General features: G+C 30.9%; 1 protein-coding gene across 1 annotated transcript; it reads right to left on the reverse strand.

Moving 5' to 3' along the window:
* Positions 1-830: 830 nt before the first annotated feature.
* Positions 831-18,069, reverse strand: LOC147808550 (uncharacterized). The gene is made up of 6 exons (XM_087165204.1): positions 17,972-18,069; positions 14,754-14,835; positions 6,070-6,288; positions 4,151-4,609; positions 2,431-2,515; positions 831-1,003 (listed from the first exon to the last, which is right to left on the reverse strand). Exons 1-6 carry the CDS (start codon positions 17,993-17,995, stop codon positions 970-972), a joined length of 903 nt encoding a protein of 300 aa, XP_087021330.1. The 5' UTR covers positions 17,996-18,069; the 3' UTR covers positions 831-969.
* Positions 18,070-22,409: the final 4,340 nt, after the last annotated feature.

A 22,409-nucleotide genomic window follows, 5' to 3' on the forward strand; every position in this document is an offset into this window, starting at 1 on the left:
TTGTTTTCCAACTTTTTAGTTTTTTTTTTAAATTTTAAAAGTATTTTATTTATTAATAATGATTCTTCTTTTAATGTTGTCTTTGTGTTTTTACTTATTTTATGAGTCCTATGTACTTGTATCTTATGTGCAGTAAAAAAATCCTTATTATCAATGTTACCTTATTTTCTTAATTTTCAACGCTAATCTGCATTTTTTCATTATATATATATATATATATATATATATATATATATATATATATATATATATATATATATATATATATATATATATATATATATATATATATATATATATATATATATATATATATATATATATATATATATATATATATATATATATATATATATATATATATATATATATATATATATATATATATATATATATATATATATATATATATATATATATATATATATATATATATATATATATATATATATATATATTATATATATATATATATATATATATATATATATATGTATATATATATATATATATATATATATATATATATATATATATATATATATATATATTGAAACTAATAAAAAAATAACTAATAAAAGAAAATACCGATATTAAATTTAAGAGTAAATGTTCAACCATCGAAGCTATTTTCTTGTCACTATATTTTGTTGCATTTGCTCTCTTTGGATACCATTTTAATGGTTACGTATAAACATATAAAAATGTATATTATAAATTAATTTGTTTAAAATAAATTGTTAAAAGGGAAAAAAATACACTTTTTACCATGTTTTTTTTTAGTTTTTATATGAACTAAAAAAATATTTTAGTATGACATTAAATTCTTTATTATCTTTCATAGTTGTTATCATTAAAATTTATTAATCAACACAGACTATTATATTCATAACTACATAAAGTTTTCATAAAGTATAAGGATGTTTATTAATTCTACGTGATGTTCAGATGCATGAAGTGAAGATGCTTTCACTTCATTGCAATCAGGACACTCTTCCTCAACCTGAAAAAAATAAAAGTGCAAATTGGTATTAATTAGTTAATTAGTAAGGTATTAAAGTTATATGTAAGACGATACCTCAAAACATTTGAAACCACCATTTAACAAGTGAGGAGTTATTTGTAAAAACGGTATATATATGTAATACAAAAATTAAATACTTTTGTATTAATAAAAGCATTAAGACTTCATTCCTTTTCATAAAATATCTTTAGTAAAGGATAAGGGTAGAAGTTCTATTTCGGGACTTCAAGGCTAAAAACATGCCAATGAATAATAATTAGATTTATACTTCAAAAGAGAAGTTATTTTAAGATCTTTCACTTCCATATATGGAAAGATTAAACGATTTGCTATGAGTAATAAATAAATTGAAGAGGCGTAAGAATACACAGAAAAAGGCAATATGACTAACCTCTTCACAACCTTTAATCATCCTATATAATGCAGGAGCAATGTTTTAGCGTGGCTTTTTGGTGTATAATGTTTACCAACTAAACTCCGTCGGATCTGACTGGAACTTTGTCCTCCCCCCTCTCCAGCCGGGAGAGCGGGGATGTGACTTCGGCTTCACGATCTATTTAGTAAATAAAATCTTGTGCTCAACATGTTCTCATTATTCCTGCCTTCTTGACAAATAAATCCACCAAAATATAGGGGTTGTTGCCCTTATATATATATATATATATATATATATATATATATATATATATATATATATATATATATATATATATATATATATATATATATATATATATATATATATATATATATATATATATATATATATATATATATATATATATATATATATATAATTTTCACTGCAGTATCGCGCTTTAGGCCACTAGCGTATGCGTATGAACATGATTTTTTTTATAAACATTGACTAAGTAAAAAAATGCATAATTGTATTTTTTTTTAAATATATTTGCCTGCCTTATATTGAAACTAATTCGTGTCAAGCTGAGAAACTTACACTAAAACGAGTTTTATAGTGGAGCCCTCAAGGCAATTGAAATAGAGGAAGATCTAAAATTACTGGGCGATTATATTTTTATTTCATTTTATGACCGTCTTTGAACACTCGATCCAATTGTTAGTTTATGACAACCAGTGTTCAACTCTGTTGCCGTGTAATTTTAAGCCGAATCAAGAAAACTAAGGATTAAGCATTGGGTGATATTTGCTTTCGAAGAGGAATTTCACAAAACGATTACAAGTGAATTGAAAACAGTAGAAAAGACGAGGAAAGAGACAGAATATCTGGCCACAATCAGCGTGAAGTGTAAAGCTATAATGGAAGCCCTATGCTCCGAATTGAAGAAGTGAGAAATATGCATGTATGAATGCATGTCAAACTGAACTATGCTTGCCACGATCATCAATATCACAAATCTTATAATAAGGAATAACATGATACATACCTTTTGTATGTTAGTGCTGACAAAGTGGCTCCAACAAGAACTAATAAGAAAGTAGTTCCCAGGACAATAAACACTAGTGGTTGCTCTATAAATGATTATAAAAATATTATAAAATTAAGCATGGAATTTAGGAGTCGACATAGAACAGAAATAATTTTAGAAGTGTTTAGATCATGCGATTTCTCAATTTCTCAGATATATCAATGAAGTTTAAAGATTTTTGATGTTTAAGAGACAGTCAATAAATTACAAATGGATAAAAAAATGTAATTTTATTGAAAATCTTAAAATTTTTAAAAAAATTTCAAGCAAATAGTTTTCTTACTTTTATAAGAAAACTCAAAATTATAAAGATTTTTCACACATTTGGCTTTGTACTATTAAATAAGATCAGTTAAAAATGACGCCTGCATTGGTGCTGGGGATTATCCATAATAAAATTATGTCTTCTTTCGTAAGTTTTACTTCCTAGTACCATTACACTTTGTTGTACGCACCATTATTAGAAGGATTTTATCATTTGCTAATAAATCTTGTTTTATAGTAAAAAATTAAATTTGTGGAAATTTGTTCGCTAGATGCTCTTTTATTTAAGTTGGGTAAAAAAGAATGAGGAAAGAAGAGTGCGAGATTTGTTTACGTAAGCGTAAAATTAAACGAGAATAATCAAAATCTTGTAAAGATGAAGAGGTATACAAAATGAAAGATATAAATCAAAAAATAATCTGGGATAAGGGAGTTATTTACAAAATAGGTGTACATATTTACAAAAATCATTAAATATTGATGCGAATCAACAAATATCTCAAGTCCCTGTATCACTTCCCCTCCCCCGAAGGTCTACTGCTTCAGATGAATCAGTTCATCTTGAAGATGTTGATAATTTAAATTGAGTGGTTAAAGTATTTCGACAATACTCTGTCGTTAATAATGAAGGCTGCGGCATAACTGAATAGAGCGTTAATCTATTTCATTTATCATATTCGATTTAATAATATTTAATTGAATCGAAATTGAGGATTAGAAATTGCATTGTGCACAGTTTGAAGCTTCGTAGAAGAACGATGCGTTTAATCTTTGCAGATAAGAGTTTTTAATTTTGAGGTCATTGTGCTGTGTTATGTTGCTAAAAAACCAGGATGCACATTAAATAAATGTTTCTTCTTGTAATTAAAGACGTCTTGGAATTGTGAGAAAAAAATGGTAGAAGTGCTTGATAAGCAGAATTAGATTTCTTGATAGTCGTTGAAATATGATTATGATCGTAGGTGACCATTGGTATTTCTTCATTAAATAGAGTGGTCTTATTATTTTCATTCTATGGCTTTTTCTAAATAAGGTTGTTTTGGTTATATATAATCTATTTATTCACTTAATCATATAAATTCACTTAATCATATAAATCATAAAATTTTTAGGGATCGTACGAATTAGAAAACCGGTTTCATAAACCGAACCCATCTCAGACCTTGCGTAAACAATAATTTTTCATTACTTACTGCAAAAATATTATTACTAAAAATAATAAAAGAAGCTAAACAGTCTTATTTTATTATTAAGACACTTCAAATGTAATTGTAAGTGATTTGTGAGTCATAAAAATTTAAATGTTAAAAGTTGTACGAATTAGGCAACCTTCCTATATAAGCATACTTCATATTAACTCAATAGTTTTCATTTACTTATTTCCGTATTTAAGTGATTTTACTGAAGTTCTTACTTTTTGCTGTTGCTTCATTAATCAAAGGCATTGCAGTTGTTAAAGTGGTATTTTCCTCTTTGCCTTCCTTAGTGTTGGTAAATACTCCAGTCTTATCGATGTCACTTGTACTAATAGTCGTTGTACTTTCATCTGTCTCAATGTTGGTAAAATGCGATGAGGTACTTTCACCTGAAGTGGCAATGCTGGTAACTTGAGATGAGGTACTTTCACCTGAAGTCACAATGCCAATAAAATCCGTTTGAGTACTTTGACATGAAGTCCCACTACTGGAAGAGTGTGTTGAAATAATATCTCCCGAAGTGGCAATGTTGGTAACTTGCGATGAGGTACTTTCACCTGAAGTCACTATGTTGGTAAAATGGGTTGAAGTACTTTCCTCTGAAGTAGCAATGTTGTTACCCTTCGTTGAAGCACTTGTTGATTCAAATGAAAATGTAGGTGAATATGAACTAAGCTCTAAACGACAGAAAATAGGATATTACATTATGTGTATTTAGAAACTGAATAATTACATTTCTTTGTTTAAAAGGACGATATAAATTAAAATTGTCATAAAACATTAAAACTTGGAAGGAAAGAAATCGTTATTTTACTAAGAATCACAACGCCTATATTCTTTGATCCTCCTAAAACCCCTCTTGTATGAACGTTTCTATTTTTTTTCTCGAAAAGATAAAGACTGGTAATTGACGAGAAACTTAGGTCCTAAATCTCGATTAATCTTGCAACGAAAAGTACTAAGTGACAACGGCAGTTGGCGGATACTGGAAATGAAATGCACGAAAATGATAAGCATGTACCGAAAACTCTCAGCGACTGCTTCTTTCTTCATCTTCTGCTGCTGAAGAGGAAAGTTGCTGTTTAAAAAGTAAAAAAGAGCGACGATTTTTTTTCTGTACTTTTCAAAGAATGAAAACGTTTTGATCATTTGATTTCTTTGGCGCCCTTTATATCCATGATGGACATAATCTATGTAACTTTTATGTGAAGAAAATATATGGTACTATGTGTCTGTATCCTGTTTTTAATTTTTTTCTGTTTTTAGAGTGCAGCTATATTTTTCTCACGGTTACTAAAAAATGGTTAAAACTACACTTCCTCACGAGCATTACAAAATTATTCGAAAAGGTTTCTCATCTACTTGTTTTTTCTTCAAATTGAAATTTTTTTTAATTCTACTTCATTACCACTTTAAAAAATTTGACAGATTGCATTAACAGTATATAAATTGTTTATTTATGAATTTGAAGCTGCAGTTCCACACAATTTAAAAACTGACCCTCAGCCGCAGAAACTCTTGTGCTCTCTCTTGTACTTCAAAAACATAATAAATGGTAACTTAATCATTGCAGTTTTTAATTTCTTTTTTGAAGTTACAAAACCATTTAAGATTACCAAAATATAACAAAAGTAATAAAATTTTGGTCTGAAATTAGGCATTTTCGGTGTCTTTTTAAAAAACTAAAATGGTTATCATATTAAAAATTATCAACTTATTTTAAATATTATTTAAATACCACTTCTTCAAAATTTACGTTTTACGACGAATAATAATATTGTTCAAATGTAAAGGTAGCAGAAAATAGGTTTATAAATAAGATGAGCAGTTTTCACAAAAAACTAAAAAACTTTTTGCAAAATTTTTAGAAGAAAATTTGAAAAGTCACTTCTAACTTTTCAGAAAAAAATTAATTCTTTTATTGAATCTATGAAAGACCACTCTACTCTAAGATTACTAATTTGGAAGAAAAAAAAATAGGTAGGTTTTAAATTTTCGTACAGAAGTTTCACTACAGGTTTTTTTTTTTTTTTTAATTTCTAGAGGAAGCTTGTTATCTTAGTTATGTGGAATTTCAGCGGCGTCTATGCAACTTTACTGCTGAAAATATACCTTAACTATTCATGAAACTACTTACTGCTGGAAATTGTATCTTCAAGAGAAGTTCTTTTAGTTGTCGAGGAAGGTTCTGTATTTTGATCTTCCCTGGTGAAAATAGTCGTACCAGTTTTCTCTTCGTCATTTGAACCAACTGTTGAAGTACTTTCAGTAGTATAAGTACTAGTAGAGTGATCTGGAGTATTTGTTGAAGTGAATTCTTTTGTCGGGGTGGATGTACTTGCAATATCCTTCATATCTAAATAACGCATTAAATTTTGATATTACAGATTAATTAAGATTTTTCTTTAAACTAAAGTTTCTCCTAGAGTCGGTTAAACAACTCCATTTTGAAGTTGATAATTCTCTCTTGATAATTCTCTAAAAAAATTTTATATATGTAGTAAATATTCTACTTTAAAGTAAAAAGTACAGAAATCTAAGAAAGGTTCAATAAACTCATAATATTAAAAAGACACAGCTGTACCTATTCATGAGTGTAATAAATTGAAATTTATTATAGGTTTTTTTTTCAATACTTTCAAAGATAGATTATTTTTCTGTAGATGGCACCACTACGGTAAAGTTTAAATTCAATCATAATAATGATATTTTTTTTAGAAATTCTGAATTAGTCTTAAAAAGGGATTTTTGGGGTGAAATCTATGTAACTAAATTTATTAATATTTATTGAGGATGGTATTATAACTTGTATAGGGTATTGGTGGATTTATGACGGCTTTTCTCAGGGATCTTTTTTTGGTTCTGACGTCCGCCGGATGCGGGATGACTCTGGACATGGTAAACAGGTCAGTCTAGATTCTTTCGCCTTGTTGAAGGGAGGATAAAAGAGAAGCGACGAATGTGGCTGAAAGCAGGAGATAGTATAAAAGCGATCCCGTGATTGTAGAGAAGAGTTCGGTTCCTCAGTAGGAGTTCAGACAGTTCGGTTCGAGTTCGTTCGTTCAGAAAAGTTCTGGAGTTCGTCGGAGTTATTGTAAACAGGCAGTCATTTTTTCAAAACAAAAGGTCTTTTTCAAGACCACCTATTAACTACTATCCTAGTCTTTTTTAAGACTGTTATCATCTCATCAGCACGTATGTTATTTATATCTCGATTGCTCTTATTATTAATTTGATTATTTTTATTGAATATTGAGATAAGCATTCACTGAAATCCTTCCCTTGTCAAGAACGCCCAAGTGGCTCAGGGTGACTGATTTTCAGGTGATAACTAACGGTCACGTATGACTATATCACTGTGTTGAATTGCTTTTAGCTAATTTCTCCTAGCAACCTTGGTTGTCGGTCTAAATTTATTGAGATTAGGGATATTACTATTTTTGCTATGGCTAAAGAGCAATTGAGTAAAACGTTTGATTTGGATTCCTTTAAAGATTCCTTGTATGATGAACTCTTTAGAGAGCATAATATTATTGCCGACCTTCAATTGGCCGAGCCCAACCCACAAAACCAATTTTTTCTGAGGCAACATAAAATTACTCGAGATAATATCCAACATCAGATTAATTTACTGATAAACAGAGATGCTGGAAAATGCCCAGCATCAAAAAATGAAGAACATAAACTCTCATTTGGCTTTTATAATGACATAAATCCTGATGCTTCATTTAAAAGCAGTATGGCGTCGAGCAAGTCGTCAAAATACGAATCAAATGCTACTCCCAAGGGAGAGGATTATCAAACAGTTAAAAGGGGTGCTAAACCCAAATCCCCAACAATTACTGTTCCTATAACAACATCAAATAAATTCCAGCAATTAAATGAAATTAAATTGACTGGGAATAATTCAGAAAAATCTCATATTCCTACATTAAATCGGAATCCCACTAAGAAAAATAGGCTAACAGCCAATGAGAATGCAGAAACCCCGAAAGGTGCTTACGTCACCAGCCCTGGATCCTCACCCTTAACGCCTAGGCAAATACTTATCAATTCAATGTCTGCCCGAATTTCTAAACCTAAAAGACGATTATCGGGTGATTCTAACTCGATTTCGAAAAAACTTAATGATAAAAATAGCGATGGAGAATACGAAAATGATTTTCCCCCTATAAATAATAATAACGACGAAGGAGAAATGGATACGAATACCTACTCAAATAACGGTATCCCATTGGTTGACTCTGAAGATCCTATCCAACTAATAGAAAACAACCAACAAACTTACGATTTTCAAAATGAAAACTTAAATTTTAATTCAAATGTAAACAAACAAGTACCTAAAACCAAAACCCCCCCAATAATAATTAAAGACGACAAAGTAACATGGAATGATCTAAATGAATCACTAAGGATGAATAAAATGACCGAATTTCACGGTCGAACATACTTTGATACTATTAAAATCTACCCACATGATAATGATACTTGCAGGAAAATTATAGATTTTCTCATAGCAAAAAACGTTAAACACCACACCTTTATTATCCCAGATGACAAGCAAATGAGAGTTGTCATCAGAGGCTTGCCTATTAATATAGACCTTAATCAAGTTAAAGAGGAATTAATGGATGAACATCAATTAAATGTAATTAGCATGACCCAAATGACCAGTCGCCGAAATGGCACTAAAACTCCTATCCCACTTTATTTAATCACATTACCATTATGCGCACAATCTAAAAATGTGTATAACATAACTATGCTAAATAATCTAAGTGGTATCAAAATCGAAAAATATAGGGGACGACCGGGCCCCAAGCAATGTCACAGGTGCCAGCAGTTCTTTCACTCTGCTAATTTTTGCAGGCATGATCCTAAATGTCTAAAATGTGCTGGAGATCACTTAACCAGCCAATGTTTAAAACTATCAGATTCAAAAGCAACCTGCGCATTATGCAACGGTGATCACACGGCAAATTACAGCCAATGCCCAAAAAGGCCAAAAATAAATAACCACAATAATAGCAATTACAATAAACGACCTCAATTCTTTCCGACTAGAACTATCACAGGAAAATCATATGCTGATATCCTAAAAAATTCCGATAACGAAACCGAAACCATAAATAATAGTCTAAAAGAGACTATAACTGTAGCAAAAGGCTTAATAGCCGAACTTAAATCTTTAATAGATAGCATTAATGGACTTGGACTCACCAATATTTTAAACTCAGCTCTTAATAGAAACAATATCAATAATGCTTAATACAACTAATACAAGTAAATCAATTACATTAACCCTCTGGAATGCGGATGGAATTAAATTTAAATTAGACGAATTAAGAAATTTTCTGTTAAACCACGACCCAGATATCTGTATGCTTACAGAAACGCACCTCACCCCACAACATAAACTAAATATTAATAATTATGATACTTTCAGGTGTGATAGACTCACACATAAAGGCGGCGGGGCCGCGATCCTCTCAAAAAGATATCTCAATGCTACATTACTGGATATTGATAACAGCAATGGATTTGAACTAGTAACAATTATCCTAAGCATTAATAATAAAAAATATAAATTTTCATCTATTTACAATCCTCCCAATAATACCCTGAAACAACAAGATATTGACTCAATTTTTAATGATAACATAGACACCATTGTTGGAGGTGACTTCAACAGCAAAAATACTATTTGGGGGTGTCGAAATAATAATAAAAATGGAATTGCACTAAAAGACATTATAAATAGAAAAAATTTAAAAGTGGTAGCACCAATACATCCAACCTATTACCCTAGCTTTGCTAATCATAGACCTGATATTCTTGACTACTTTATTACAAACTCAAATTATCCCCTATGTGCTGATGTAATAAATGATTTATCCTCAGACCATTTACCAGTATTCTCCACATTCTTGCAAAATACCAAAGCAAACCCCCAAAAAATTAAAACAACAAATTGGCAAAACTATACACAGTATCTGGAAAACTTGGAACCAAATGACTACCAACTTAATAGTCCTAAAGATATAGACCTAACCATTAGCAAAATTAACACTATGCTAACAGATGCATTTTATAAATCAACCTCCGAAAAAATAGCAATCCCTAATTTCATGAAACTTCCCGACCACATCCGACAACTGATAAAATACAGAAACAAAATTCGGAAACAATGGCATAAATCTTTTGATCCTCAGCTTAAATCTGAAATAAACTACTTGAACAAAAAAATTAAAAAACAGTGCCAAGATCATCGCAACGAAAGTTGGCAAGAGAAACTTGAAGCACTTAACACCGACGATAATTCTATCCACAAATTAGCTAAAGCTCTTAAAATTAATAAAAATATAAATAGACCCATCCACGGTAAAAATGGTCTAGTTTTCACTTCAGAAGACAAAGCTGAAGCTTTTGCAGACACGATGGAGGATCAATTTACAGAAAACAACAATAATACTAATGATGATTTCGAAGATCAAATTTTAAAAGAAAACAGAAATTATTTCAGTAATATAGTAATGAAAAATAGCATTAGTCCCACTACCAATGATGAAATTACAGCACTAATTAAAAGGCTCAAACCTAGAAAGGCACCAGGAGGTGACCAAATCACTAACAAAATGATTAAAAATTTACCAACAAATTGCATTAATTATATAACTAATATCATTAACGCTTGCCTTAAATTATGCTATTTTCCCACTAAATGGAAAGAAGCCACTGTTATTCTTTTCCCAAAACCACTTAAAAATCCAGTAATGCCTCAAAATCATAGACCTATAAGTTTACTCCCCTCATTAAGCAAAATATATGAAAGAATAATCTATTACAGAATTGAAGACAAACTCATAACACTACCCGACGAACAGTATGGGTTCAGGAAAAAATTAAGTACAACTAAACAGTTAATTAGAATAATTGAATTCATCGGCCAAGCCATTAAAAACAAGCAATGCTCAGCATTTTTAATGCTAGATGTAACAAAAGCTTTTGATAGAGTCTGGCATGCTGGACTCATCAATAAATTGATTAAATTAAACTTTAATAGTGACCTAATTATTCTACTAAAAAACTACCTAAGCAACCGCTCATTTAAAATTAAAATTGATGATACACTTTCAACTAGGCGTATTATTAAAGCTGGGGTCCCCCAAGGAAGTATCCTTGGACCCATTCTTTATCTATTTTTTACACAAGATTTTCCAATTAACAGAACCGATCACAACTGCCTCACTGCATTCTTTGCAGATGATACAGGAATTATTATTAAGTCAAAATCTGCAAATAATGCCTTATTAAAACTACAGGATAACATCAGCACACTTGAAACTTGGTGCTCAAATTGGAAAATTGATATTAACGCTCAAAAATCCAAAGTGCTTATTATTAAGAAGCCAAGAAGCCAAATTATTACAAATACTCTAACCTTTTATGAAAACCAAATTCCAATTGTTAACCAAGCTACATATTTAGGTCTCACAATTAATAATAAATTAAACTGGGACGATCATATTAATAATATTCTTGGTAAAGCCCATGGCATTAATAATAAACTGAAATGTATCCTTGGACCCTTTTCAAAAATGTCCCTTAAAAACAAAAAATTCATATACACAACATATATTCGACCGATCTTAACTTATGCATCCCCAGCCTGGTGCAACTTGAATAAAAAGCAAACAAAGAAATTAAATACTTTCCAAAATAAAATTCTAAGAAAAATGAGTGGAATGCCATACTTCATAAGAAATAGTGCCATCCATAGAGATTTCCACATTAAAACCTTAACTGAAACAATTGTTGATCTAAATTCCAAATTTTTTAAAAATGCGATGAAATGTAATGCAGCAAATTTTTATAAAATTTTTGAGGCAGATATGTTAATAGAGGACTCTAAAATCAGACCTATTGCATACTTTCTAACTAGTGATGCAATACTTTCGAAAAATTTTAATTAATTTTAAAAAATTTTAATATTAAAAAAGGCTTTTAAAAGGGCCAATTTAGTTGTAACATTTACCGCTAAACTTTATTGGCGCTGATTGCATTATCTCAATATTATTTACTTGATATTTCTCCGCTAGCCATAACTGGCGCTAATTTTCAACTTCAAATGTAGGCGTGGCTTTGGGCGCTGCAGTCGCGCACATCTAATATTAAACTAATATTACATTTGTTTCCTTCTTTTCTCTCTCTCTCCTTCTCTTTTAGCACAGATACAACCAAGTCAGATCTCACTAGTACCAGATGGAAGGGTAAAAGGCCCCTACGGGGCCTAAAGGCCCTGAGCAATCCCAAATGATGATGATGATGATGGCTGAAAGCAGTAGCAGTAGTAATCAGCAGTAAGCGGTTAACCAGAGCAGTATCTTGGGGATGCGGAGTTTGTCCGCTGAAGGAGTGGTTCGTGACAGTACCTCGGAGATGGTGGATCGTAATCTTAGGGAAAGCTAAACTGAAGTCTCTAGCGGGAAGGACTACCGGGATTAGCCAAAAGTCGATATCCTCGAGACGATGGGCCAAGTCCGAAGGAATCTATGCTGGACGTCCGGTGTTCCCCTTCTACCTGCCTAAGTCTCTTGAAATTAGAATAGCTGGAGAAATGGGCCTACAGTAAATTCTTTTGGGTACTTATAAAACGTTAAATTTTATTTCGTTAACATTTTAGAGGAATCATTTACCGTAAATTCTGAACTGTTATGTTGTGTTTTTTTGTGTAGGAGAACAATCAGTATTTAAGTGTGATTTATAGATATCATAAACCAAGTCTGTGTTTTTAGTAATGTTAAATGCAGTTCTTATTTTATAAATGTCTTTTTTGAACTGTAGAAATTGAAGGTTATGCTTGAGTGGTTTAAGGTTGCATTTTTGTTTTAATTAATGTATAAATGTTTATTCCCATGTTAGCATTTGGAAATGTGTGAAAATATGTTTTTTGAAGATTTAGAGGTGCAATAAAAATGAGTTTTAAATGTTAAAAGTTTTCTGGAATTCATTAGATATTTATCTACGAAATAACCTGGGTAACCGTTCTAAATTTAAATTTTGAGATCACAGCCAAAGGGGTAACGGTACATGAGTAAGTTTTAATATCAGAACTTGTTATCGGAGCTTAATGTCGAAACATATGAAAAACATCTGAATTCTTTCAGTTTGGGATCTTGTTGGGTAGAAGACGGAAAAGTGAATGGAAATCTTTTTTGTAAGAATACTTTCAGCAGATTTCAGATCCAATTTTATTTTAAATTTTAAAAGGTAACATGATTTATGCTTCATAATTCCTCGAATAATTGAACTCATATGTCTTTAATGCCCCTTTAAAATTAAAAGAAGATAGCACAATTGTTCCATCTTAAGAATTTCTTTCTCAAAAACAACACAGTTCTATCTGCCATAATTTTTCGATTTTGAAATTAGAGAACTGCTCTTTTTAAGGTAAAATGGTAGACTCAAGTGAGAAATTTCTTTTACTACTTTTCGTCATTGTTTTTTTTTATGTATTGCCCAGTTTGTGCGGCTATAACCACTATTAAGACACAATATCTTTTGCCGCCAACACATATGAATAATAACTAAGCCCGTCCTCTGTTATTAATGGCTATTAGCAACACTGGACTTTTCGAAGAACACTAAAATCAATTTACACAAAATCCAACGAATAGAAAGATTGAACGATTAAATGTAGGAATATTTATGTTTAAAAATAAAACTGAAACGGTTACATGTAATGTTTCTTCAATACTTGATAACTTCTGTTGTCTTGCATATTTGCTTCCAGATTGCTTTATTTTTACATTTAAACTATGAGTGTAGTGTGCTTTAAAAATATTTAAATTTTTGTTTGCTTCTTTAAAATATTTTTCAAAAATGCTGACTCCATGACCGGGCACTATTTTATTATAATAATGGGTTTCAGAAATGAAATTTATTGAACAATATTCCCGAACCGCATAATGCCGGAAAGGTGTAATTAATTACTCACAACCCTTTGATATTTTGCTAACAGCTAAATATATACAAGATCCCAATATATTCTAACTTTTCGAGTTTTTAACAAACATATGCATGCGTTTTTATATAGAGAGAGTGATAAAGGGAAATAAAAAACTCTTAAGCAATAGTTTTGATCCAAATAAAACTATTTCATTTTATTACTAATTTTAGAAATGATTAATAATTTATTTGAAGGAAAGCAATTCTCACTTAGAATTCCGAAAATGAATAATGTTTTGACTGATAAAATTGAAGTTCTTAGGTTCGATTACTTGTTTGAAGAGCTAAGAGGCAATTTAAGGAATATGGGCAAATTTAACGTCAAAACGCTGCTCTTATGAATATGAGAGAAAATCAAAATTAGCACTCACTTTATTTAGTGTACGCAAGCTTGCAACATGAATTCTTAAAGCTTATTTGAGTTGTTCGGGTTTTGCGTTCACAATGTGGATGTTTTATTATGTTACTAAAAGACAGGAGTTCGAAAACGGTCGTCGACGTTGGCCACATGAACTTTGATCTTTCTTCTACACGAGAACAAAAAAGATTGATTCTTAGTGTCTTCAGCTATTATGATCTTTGCGCATGGATAATTGAGTAAAATATAAACAATGTTGTAAATTTAATGATAAAACCTTATACGATTGTTTTGATAAAACAAAATTAGTCATTCGAAGAAATAACTTTTTTGGATCTACAGAAAGAATCTGGCAGTTCTCTAACTCGAAACTGGTGTGTGATTTTGCTTAAATATGAATTGAAAACATAAACCATACTGACTTTTCCTATTGTATGAGAAAACTTCATTTTTACCTGAGCATTTCATATTTATGATCCTAACGTCATCCACAGCTACAATAATTGCATCAATCGTACTATAAATCTGAAACTCTATCTGTAAAGAATGAATTTTATTAGTCTCTGAGTCTATAATTTAGTATGGTTGGTCTGTACACCTAGTATCGATTTTTAAAAAAAATTTAAATATAAGGGAGCAGTAAAATTATTATTTTATTCCTATCTTCTTAGATTACTCTTCTCGGTTGCGTTTGATTCTAAAACGGATTCCAGATATTTTCGATTGTATTCCAGATGTTGCTGATTTCCAGATATTGCTGATTTCAAATCTACAATTGGTTTTACTCTACAAGCTTCGATTTTTATGCATTTAAAAATATATTCCTGATCAGAAGTTTCTAAATCTCATTCAAGTGAATTCTAAGTGTTTCCACTTCTCTGTCACGTAAGGAGTGGTAGGAGAAAGGCAACAATACATTTCAGTATGTGATGCAATAGGTCAATGTGATATGTTTTACTGTCGTAAGTGTCATTTTTAAAAGAACAGATAAGTATACATGAACGTACATAAACTATACATTCTTTATAAACTTCTACATTCAGACAAAATATAAACCAAGTAAAAAAAATATTTAAAAAAAAAAATCTGTAACTTTCCTAAAATATCTTATTTTCGATTTGAAATTCCTACAACTGAGTTTGATAGAAATCACGAAGTGATTGTATAAATACAACAAAGCCATTGTTCAAAGGTGTCTTTAATCACAAAATTTGTCATTTACCATAGTTGCTGACGCATATTTTAACCCAGTAAGAGATGATGTTCTGATTTTAAGAGTATCTACATTTATACATTAAAGCAAATTTTTAATTTTCACTATTTTTCTTTTATGACCGAATGTTGGTATCTCTGTACAGGCTGACTACAGAAAAATAACTACCAAACATGTCAATGGAACGTTCTGCAATGGTTAATCACTTCAACTCCTTGAGTTCTTTTTTTAAACATGTCTTTTTTTTTAAAAGTTATGAACTTCTATATGATTTATTTTATTCCTAACATTAATTTTGGATAAGTCAAAACGCATCTACACTAATAATTCGTATCTACACTAAAATATGTACACTGCTAAAAATATTGCACGGGTTTTTAGGCATTAGGAAATAAAAATTTTACTAAAAGAACTTCGCAAACACTCTCATATTCCAAATGGTAGACTTCTGTTAGCGAGCACGGCATTCAATCTCGTTTTAATTTGCGTATTTTCTGAATTTTGAAGCAAGTACAACTGTCATCATTATCATAGTTAGCCAGACAGCCCTGTGTAGGGTAATGCCTTCCTTCGAAGATTACTCTATAGTGACTTCCGATTTATCTTTGTTCTCCAATTCATTTTATTAATTGCAAGAAAATTAGACTCCACCGAATCAGGTCATCTCAGCCGCGGCTTTCCCCTCTTTTTTGTTCCGGTGGGTCTAAAAAGCAGTATCTTTTTTTTTCTATTGTCATTCGAATCACGTGGTTCATCCGATTAATTTTATTTATTTTTATGTATTTAATAATATCTGGTTGTTTGTAAGTCTTGTACAGTTCAAAATTAAATCTCCTTCTCCAGTTATTATTTTCATTTAAATCTCCAAGTATACTCCGTAAAATCTTTCCATCAAGTGTTGTGACACAATCTTCCTCCAGTTTTGTCATTGTCCAAGCTTCAGAAGCGTATATTAAGACTGGTCTGATAAAAGTTTGTAGATGAAGAGCTTTGTTTGCATAGAAAGAAACCTAGATTTAATAAATCTTCTCACCCCATAGACAGCCTTATTTGTTAGATAGAGCCAATTTTTTATTTCAATAGTCAGTCTGTCAATACTAATAATTGATCCTAAGTAAGTAAGACTCACTACTGTTTCAAATCTATCAGAATCTATTTCAAGATAGGGGTCTGGGACTCTGTTTCTTGAGAATAACATAGATTTTGTTTTCGCTACATATATGACTAATCTCATTTGTCTTGCAGCCACCTCAAGGGCAAGAAGTACAACTATATTCTTGCCATTCGTTCGTTGTAGTTGAACTGGGCGTCTGAGGCCTTACGGCCCTTTTCTCATTCATCCTGAAATTAGACTAAGAAACATACACGACAAAAATAAAATTTGGGGAGCAAAATGGAGTTCTAGAGAGAGAAAAAATGTCACTCTGCAATTATTAGGTAATAACAAAATTGCAAGTAATAAAAAAGGTAAAACATGAAAAAAGGTAAAATTAAAGTACAATGGGAAAATAAACACTATTGAATATTTACAGTTTGGGAATACATACAATAGGGTGAGTTAAGGGAATGTGAGGATGTGTGTAGAAGTGTTAGTAAGTATGGCTCTGTTAAAGTAGGGACCTCGCCATCCCGGTAATTACCACTCGTGGTGGGTTGCTCTCTACCCCTAAGTTACAGGGATTGGCTTACCCCTGATCAGATCCCGAGGCGTATATATTCTTGTCATATTTTGAGTAAAGGAGTTATAATTGTTCTTATTGTTGTTATAATGGTAATAATTGCACCTATTTAGTATCAGAATTTAAAATTTTGACGCATTTCGTTCGGTAGGATATATTGTCTCAATCTTACTTACCATTGGGACAATATATCCTAATCGTACTTACTAGTGGGACAATATATCCCATTAGTGATAAAAACATCATAAGACAAAATTTTTGTTTTTGTTTTGATTATTTTAATCCGTCAACTTCTGGTTTCTATAACATCTGGTAAGAATAATGCGATTCCTTGCATTTTTGATATTTTCATTATTTATTCCCATGCTATATGTAGATATTTTAACAACATTCAAGATGACTGGGACGCATTGTTTCATGAGATTTCCAGAAAAGTAGAAAATTTTGAACTCATAGTATACTTATTTTAATATGTCAGCTTTAACTTATACTGATTTTCATACTTAAATTTTAATGCTTTAAAAGTGGGGTCGAAAGGGTAAAGGATGGGTTCTCGAACGATTGCGTCCTGCATAGAAAAAAGGCGACTCTCATCTTAAACACTATTCATGATGTTTTCTTTTCTCATTGTATATTTGACTAAATCTACACTACTTACTTCATGAGAATGAGTGTGATGGGTAAAACTACAACAACTGGCTAAAATTGTACAATTTAGTACATAAAAAAGAAAAAATTTTCATACTTCACCTACTTAAAATTTCTAATATTTGATACTTACATGAAAATCTTTATATTTCTCCATATCTTGTTTCACTTCTTGCCATCGGAAAGCTTCATTTATCGTTTTAGTATGGACATGCAAATAGAAGCTTCCAGAATCTGTAAAGATTTCAAGCATTCATGCAACTATTCGAAAGAAAATCGGTTTAAATGGTATTTTTAAAAAAAATGTAATTTCTACGTTAACCGATTCGTAAAGTTCTTTAAGCAAAATAACTTATTAAAAAAAGATCAATAACTTACTTTCAATTAATTATTTTCCCCTTCTTTCTGCTTTTGTTATAAAGAATTGAATAACTTAGATAGAAATTCAATCACAGTAATATTAATAGTATAGCTCAGCAGTAATTACGATATAAAGAAAAAAACAGTCGCCATCTTAAACTGTTTTTAGCCAAAGGAAGTGAAACCAGCTGTAAACAAACTCAAAAAAATTTGCCTTGGTAAAGATTCCCACCTCGCCGACTGGCCTGTGTAGGGGTCAGGGAACTGGCCTTGCATCAGAAAGGTTCTGGGTTCGAATCCCGGGCGAGGCATGGATGTTCTTTCATTCTCTGTTGTCCCTACTGTGGGAGCAACGTTGGCCCACCTAATATGGTGCCCCTGAAAAAGTGGTCAACGAAATATGCCCTTCAAATGCCTATATGACCTAGGTCATTCTCCAGGTGGGCATTGGAAAAAAAAAAGATTCTCACCTCTATACTCAGTTATTCATATTTTAGTTAATTGAAACACAATATAGGAAGAAAGCCTGGTATCAACTTCTACATGTCCAATCTATGTGATGTTGCCTCATCACACCTGCGTCAATATTCTACTCCTCAATTGTTTTTTTTTTTCAGTTTTCGTTCGCTTAACCACAATAGCCTTCTAATTTTAAAATTGATTAATTGATTTTTTTTAAATCGATTCTTAACTGTAACCAAGAAGAGCTTTGATCCTTTCCACGTGCCTTCTTGGTGTCAGTTGAAAAGACCACCGTGTGAGAGAACGACATTCCTCTCTTTTTGATTTTTTAGGCGCTTGCCTTCCTCTTTTTATATATTAATTTTCACCTCTCTTTTTTAATCAAAAAAGGGGACATTTTATAAAATTTACTCAAGGAGAATATGAATAAAATTTACTCAACGATCAGAATTTATATCTTATCTCTATTTTAAACTTCAAGTTGCTACATTGAAATGCGAAGTGAACACGTGTGCGCCATCGCCAATAGTTGGTACGTCTCCCGAATAATGAAAGAGTAAAAGTATAAGCATATGAAAATACTCCTAAGTCTTCAAGTGAGTCTAACTTTTTCTGGCTGGAAAGGGACAATTTAATCCTCCAAAACTATGATCCAGAGCCTTCTCATAGTGTAAAATGTAAACATACGATAAAAGGAGCCACCTGAATTCCATAAACCCATAGAATTGAAAAGTAAATAAAAGGTTTTTACGATCCTGAAAAGAATTCTCTTCAATTATTCCCTTTCTACACGCAGCATTTGACCAATTCCTGAACCTGGAGATCCTTCGGGAACGAAGGATCTATTAACCCATTTGAAATTTTTTTTTAAAATAATTTGTACAATCAATTTTATGTTTCGTTAACTTATATCATATGCTTCCATAGTTCCTTTCATGTAATGCTTCCTCCTATGATGTTTATTCACTCCTTTAATTAATATTTTAATAATTCATTTTTTCAATTCTAAATTACTTAAATTGTAACAATACAATAATTTATTTGCGTGTCATCTGCCATGTTAAATAGAATAACACTACTCAGCACAAATTATTGTATTATTCAAATTATTATGTAACTCTGAATAATTCTACTCCTGATATAAAAACTTATATCGGTGTGTTGATTATCTGGAGAATTACAATAATCTATACAATTTAAGTTACTTATATACCTTTAATTCATGCCAATTGATGTTAGAAATGTTATATCAAAAAACACACATCCTACTCTCTCGACTAGCTGTTACCATCCGTCATCAACAGGTTAGAAAACTTATCGCTCTTATAATGAGAATGCAGTTAATTGTGCATTTTTTTAAATATTGATTTTAGAATTTATGCCTTTGGGAATGATTTCTTTCAATGTACAGTGTAAAATAAAAAAAGACCACAATGAAAGGATAACTTTTGATGTTAAAATAGGATCTTCACGTTTTAGGGCTCAATCTTAAGGTTGTGACTTCAAACATGCTAATCAAATAGTGCCGAAAATATATTAAAATACGAAATCAGACACAAAAACGTACTTTTTCTGAATAATCCCCTGTCCTCGTTTTTCGCAAGATTCATATTTCTGACTTCCCCTAATATAAGGGATAGCCTCAATCTGGACAAAATGGTAGCAATAGTTTCTCCAGAGCGGTCTAAGGTTTGATCCCCTTGAAGATGATTTTACTTTTGCGTATGTCACTATAAATCGAAACATTTTTAACTGAACTGAAACTTTTTTGCACATAATTATAAAATTCGTTCAACATGAAGTATTTTTGAACAAAAAAACTTTAAATAAATATTTATGATTTGTAATTATTCTATTTAATAATAGCGTGAAATCACTTAAACTATAAAATAAATTATAAACATCCTATTGAACGATGCAATTCTACATGACAAAATCCCAAATTTTCACAAAATCATTTGAATAGTTCCTGAAAAGTTGAAATTTGAACGACTTTTTCAAAATTTGATTTCTCAGTAATTATTCAACCTATTTCGCTCAGATTTTGCAATTAAAATTGCAAGCTTTAAAATAATGTCAAAAATGCTTACCTTAAATTTAAAAAAAAAACATTTCTACTATTATTAAATTAAAAAATAATAATATTTGCTGAAAGTTATATTTTGCGTGAAATAATCTTTAGATAAACGAATTTTATAATTGTATACAAAAATTTTCAATTCGCTTAAAAATTTTTCGAGCTGCGTTGCATAAGCAAAAGAAATTTAACATTGAGAGGTCTAAAATTTAGACCGCTTTCCTTATCAAACTATGGGAGCCATGTTCCACAGATTGCTGCCAAGCCCTTATATTCTGGAGACGAATCCATCAAAAAAAGGGGGGCATATTGATTCAAGGGAAGTACGAATTTGTACCTAATTTTGGAACCTAAAATATCACCTGCACTAATTAATTAGCAAATTAGAAATCGAACTATTAAGATTGTATCCTAGAACGTGAAGTTCTAATCATTATAAAGTAAGGTAAAACAACGTTTAAGAGCAGAAAAAATATTTAAGAATGCAGACAGCTGTTTCGGATGCTCAAAGGGCAACCATTCTCAAATATTTTTTGTGCTCTTAAACGTTGTTTTACCTTACTTTGTATTCCAGCACAAATGTCGCCCTTTTGTGTATTTATTTCTAATCATTACATCAAAAGTAATTTAGGGTGGTCCGTTTATTTTCTTTGCGCACTGTATATCCATCAGTATGTTTTGAGAAAAAGAAGTTCAAAATGTTGCTATAGCAATTACCTGGTGGAAATATTAACGAAATAGACGTCCTGTGTTTTACGTTTTCGTAACGTCCATGTAAGTACACATAGAAATGTAAGCATAGTGATGACAGTGTGTTTGGTAGAGAATAATTCGGAGTAACAAGTCTGGAACTCCAAGAAAATATTCTGTTCATGGAGACATACCAAAAGCCACCTGAAAGAAAATTTTATAACTTGCACTTTCACGCATTTCTAAATTAATTATTACTAAATCAAAATATTATTAAATATTACCAATATCATTAAATCAAAACATTCTTTTGGTTTATGTTGGTTGCAATGCGATTTATGATGATCCAACATCACTTGATGGTCACCATCATTGAAAATTTCCCAATACTTTTTCATGGTTTTTGATATGCCAACAAACTTCCATCATTCCATGATGGAAAACACAACTTTAATACTATGATGATTAACCATCAATCAAGAAAAGTTTGATTCTCATGGAACAACAATCTATGATGGTTCCAACCAAACATGTCTGTGATAGTTTAATTGAAAATCTTGTTGGCTTTCAGGAATATTCCATCAAACTGATTTTTTTTTTGCCTACCAAGAATGAGTCCAAATTCTTTCATTGGGGTGGTGGTGGTTCATAATCATTTCAAAATTTAACTTCTAATATACTATGATGGAAATTCATGATGGTTCACCACTAACAAAAAATCAAAGCAAGTTGTTATTCTTATATTGGATCAACATAAATCAGTCTAAATTCTTACATTGCGGTGATGGTTACTTATGTTAATTACCATCAAAATATAAAATGCTTCACGATGGGATTATTGATGGTAACCATTAAGATTATGTTGGTCCTTCAAAGGAAAACCATCAAATACTTTGACTTGTATTTAATGTACAAATTATCGAGTAATGATACACAAATTTAGTTTGCAACACTTTTTTTAAATGCATTGACTCCGCGATGG

This window comes from Parasteatoda tepidariorum, chromosome 5, assembly GCF_982258835.1.
Source record: "Parasteatoda tepidariorum strain Cologne lab strain chromosome 5, Ptep-v5.0, whole genome shotgun sequence".
Classification (NCBI taxonomy): Eukaryota; Metazoa; Arthropoda; class Arachnida; order Araneae; family Theridiidae; genus Parasteatoda; species Parasteatoda tepidariorum.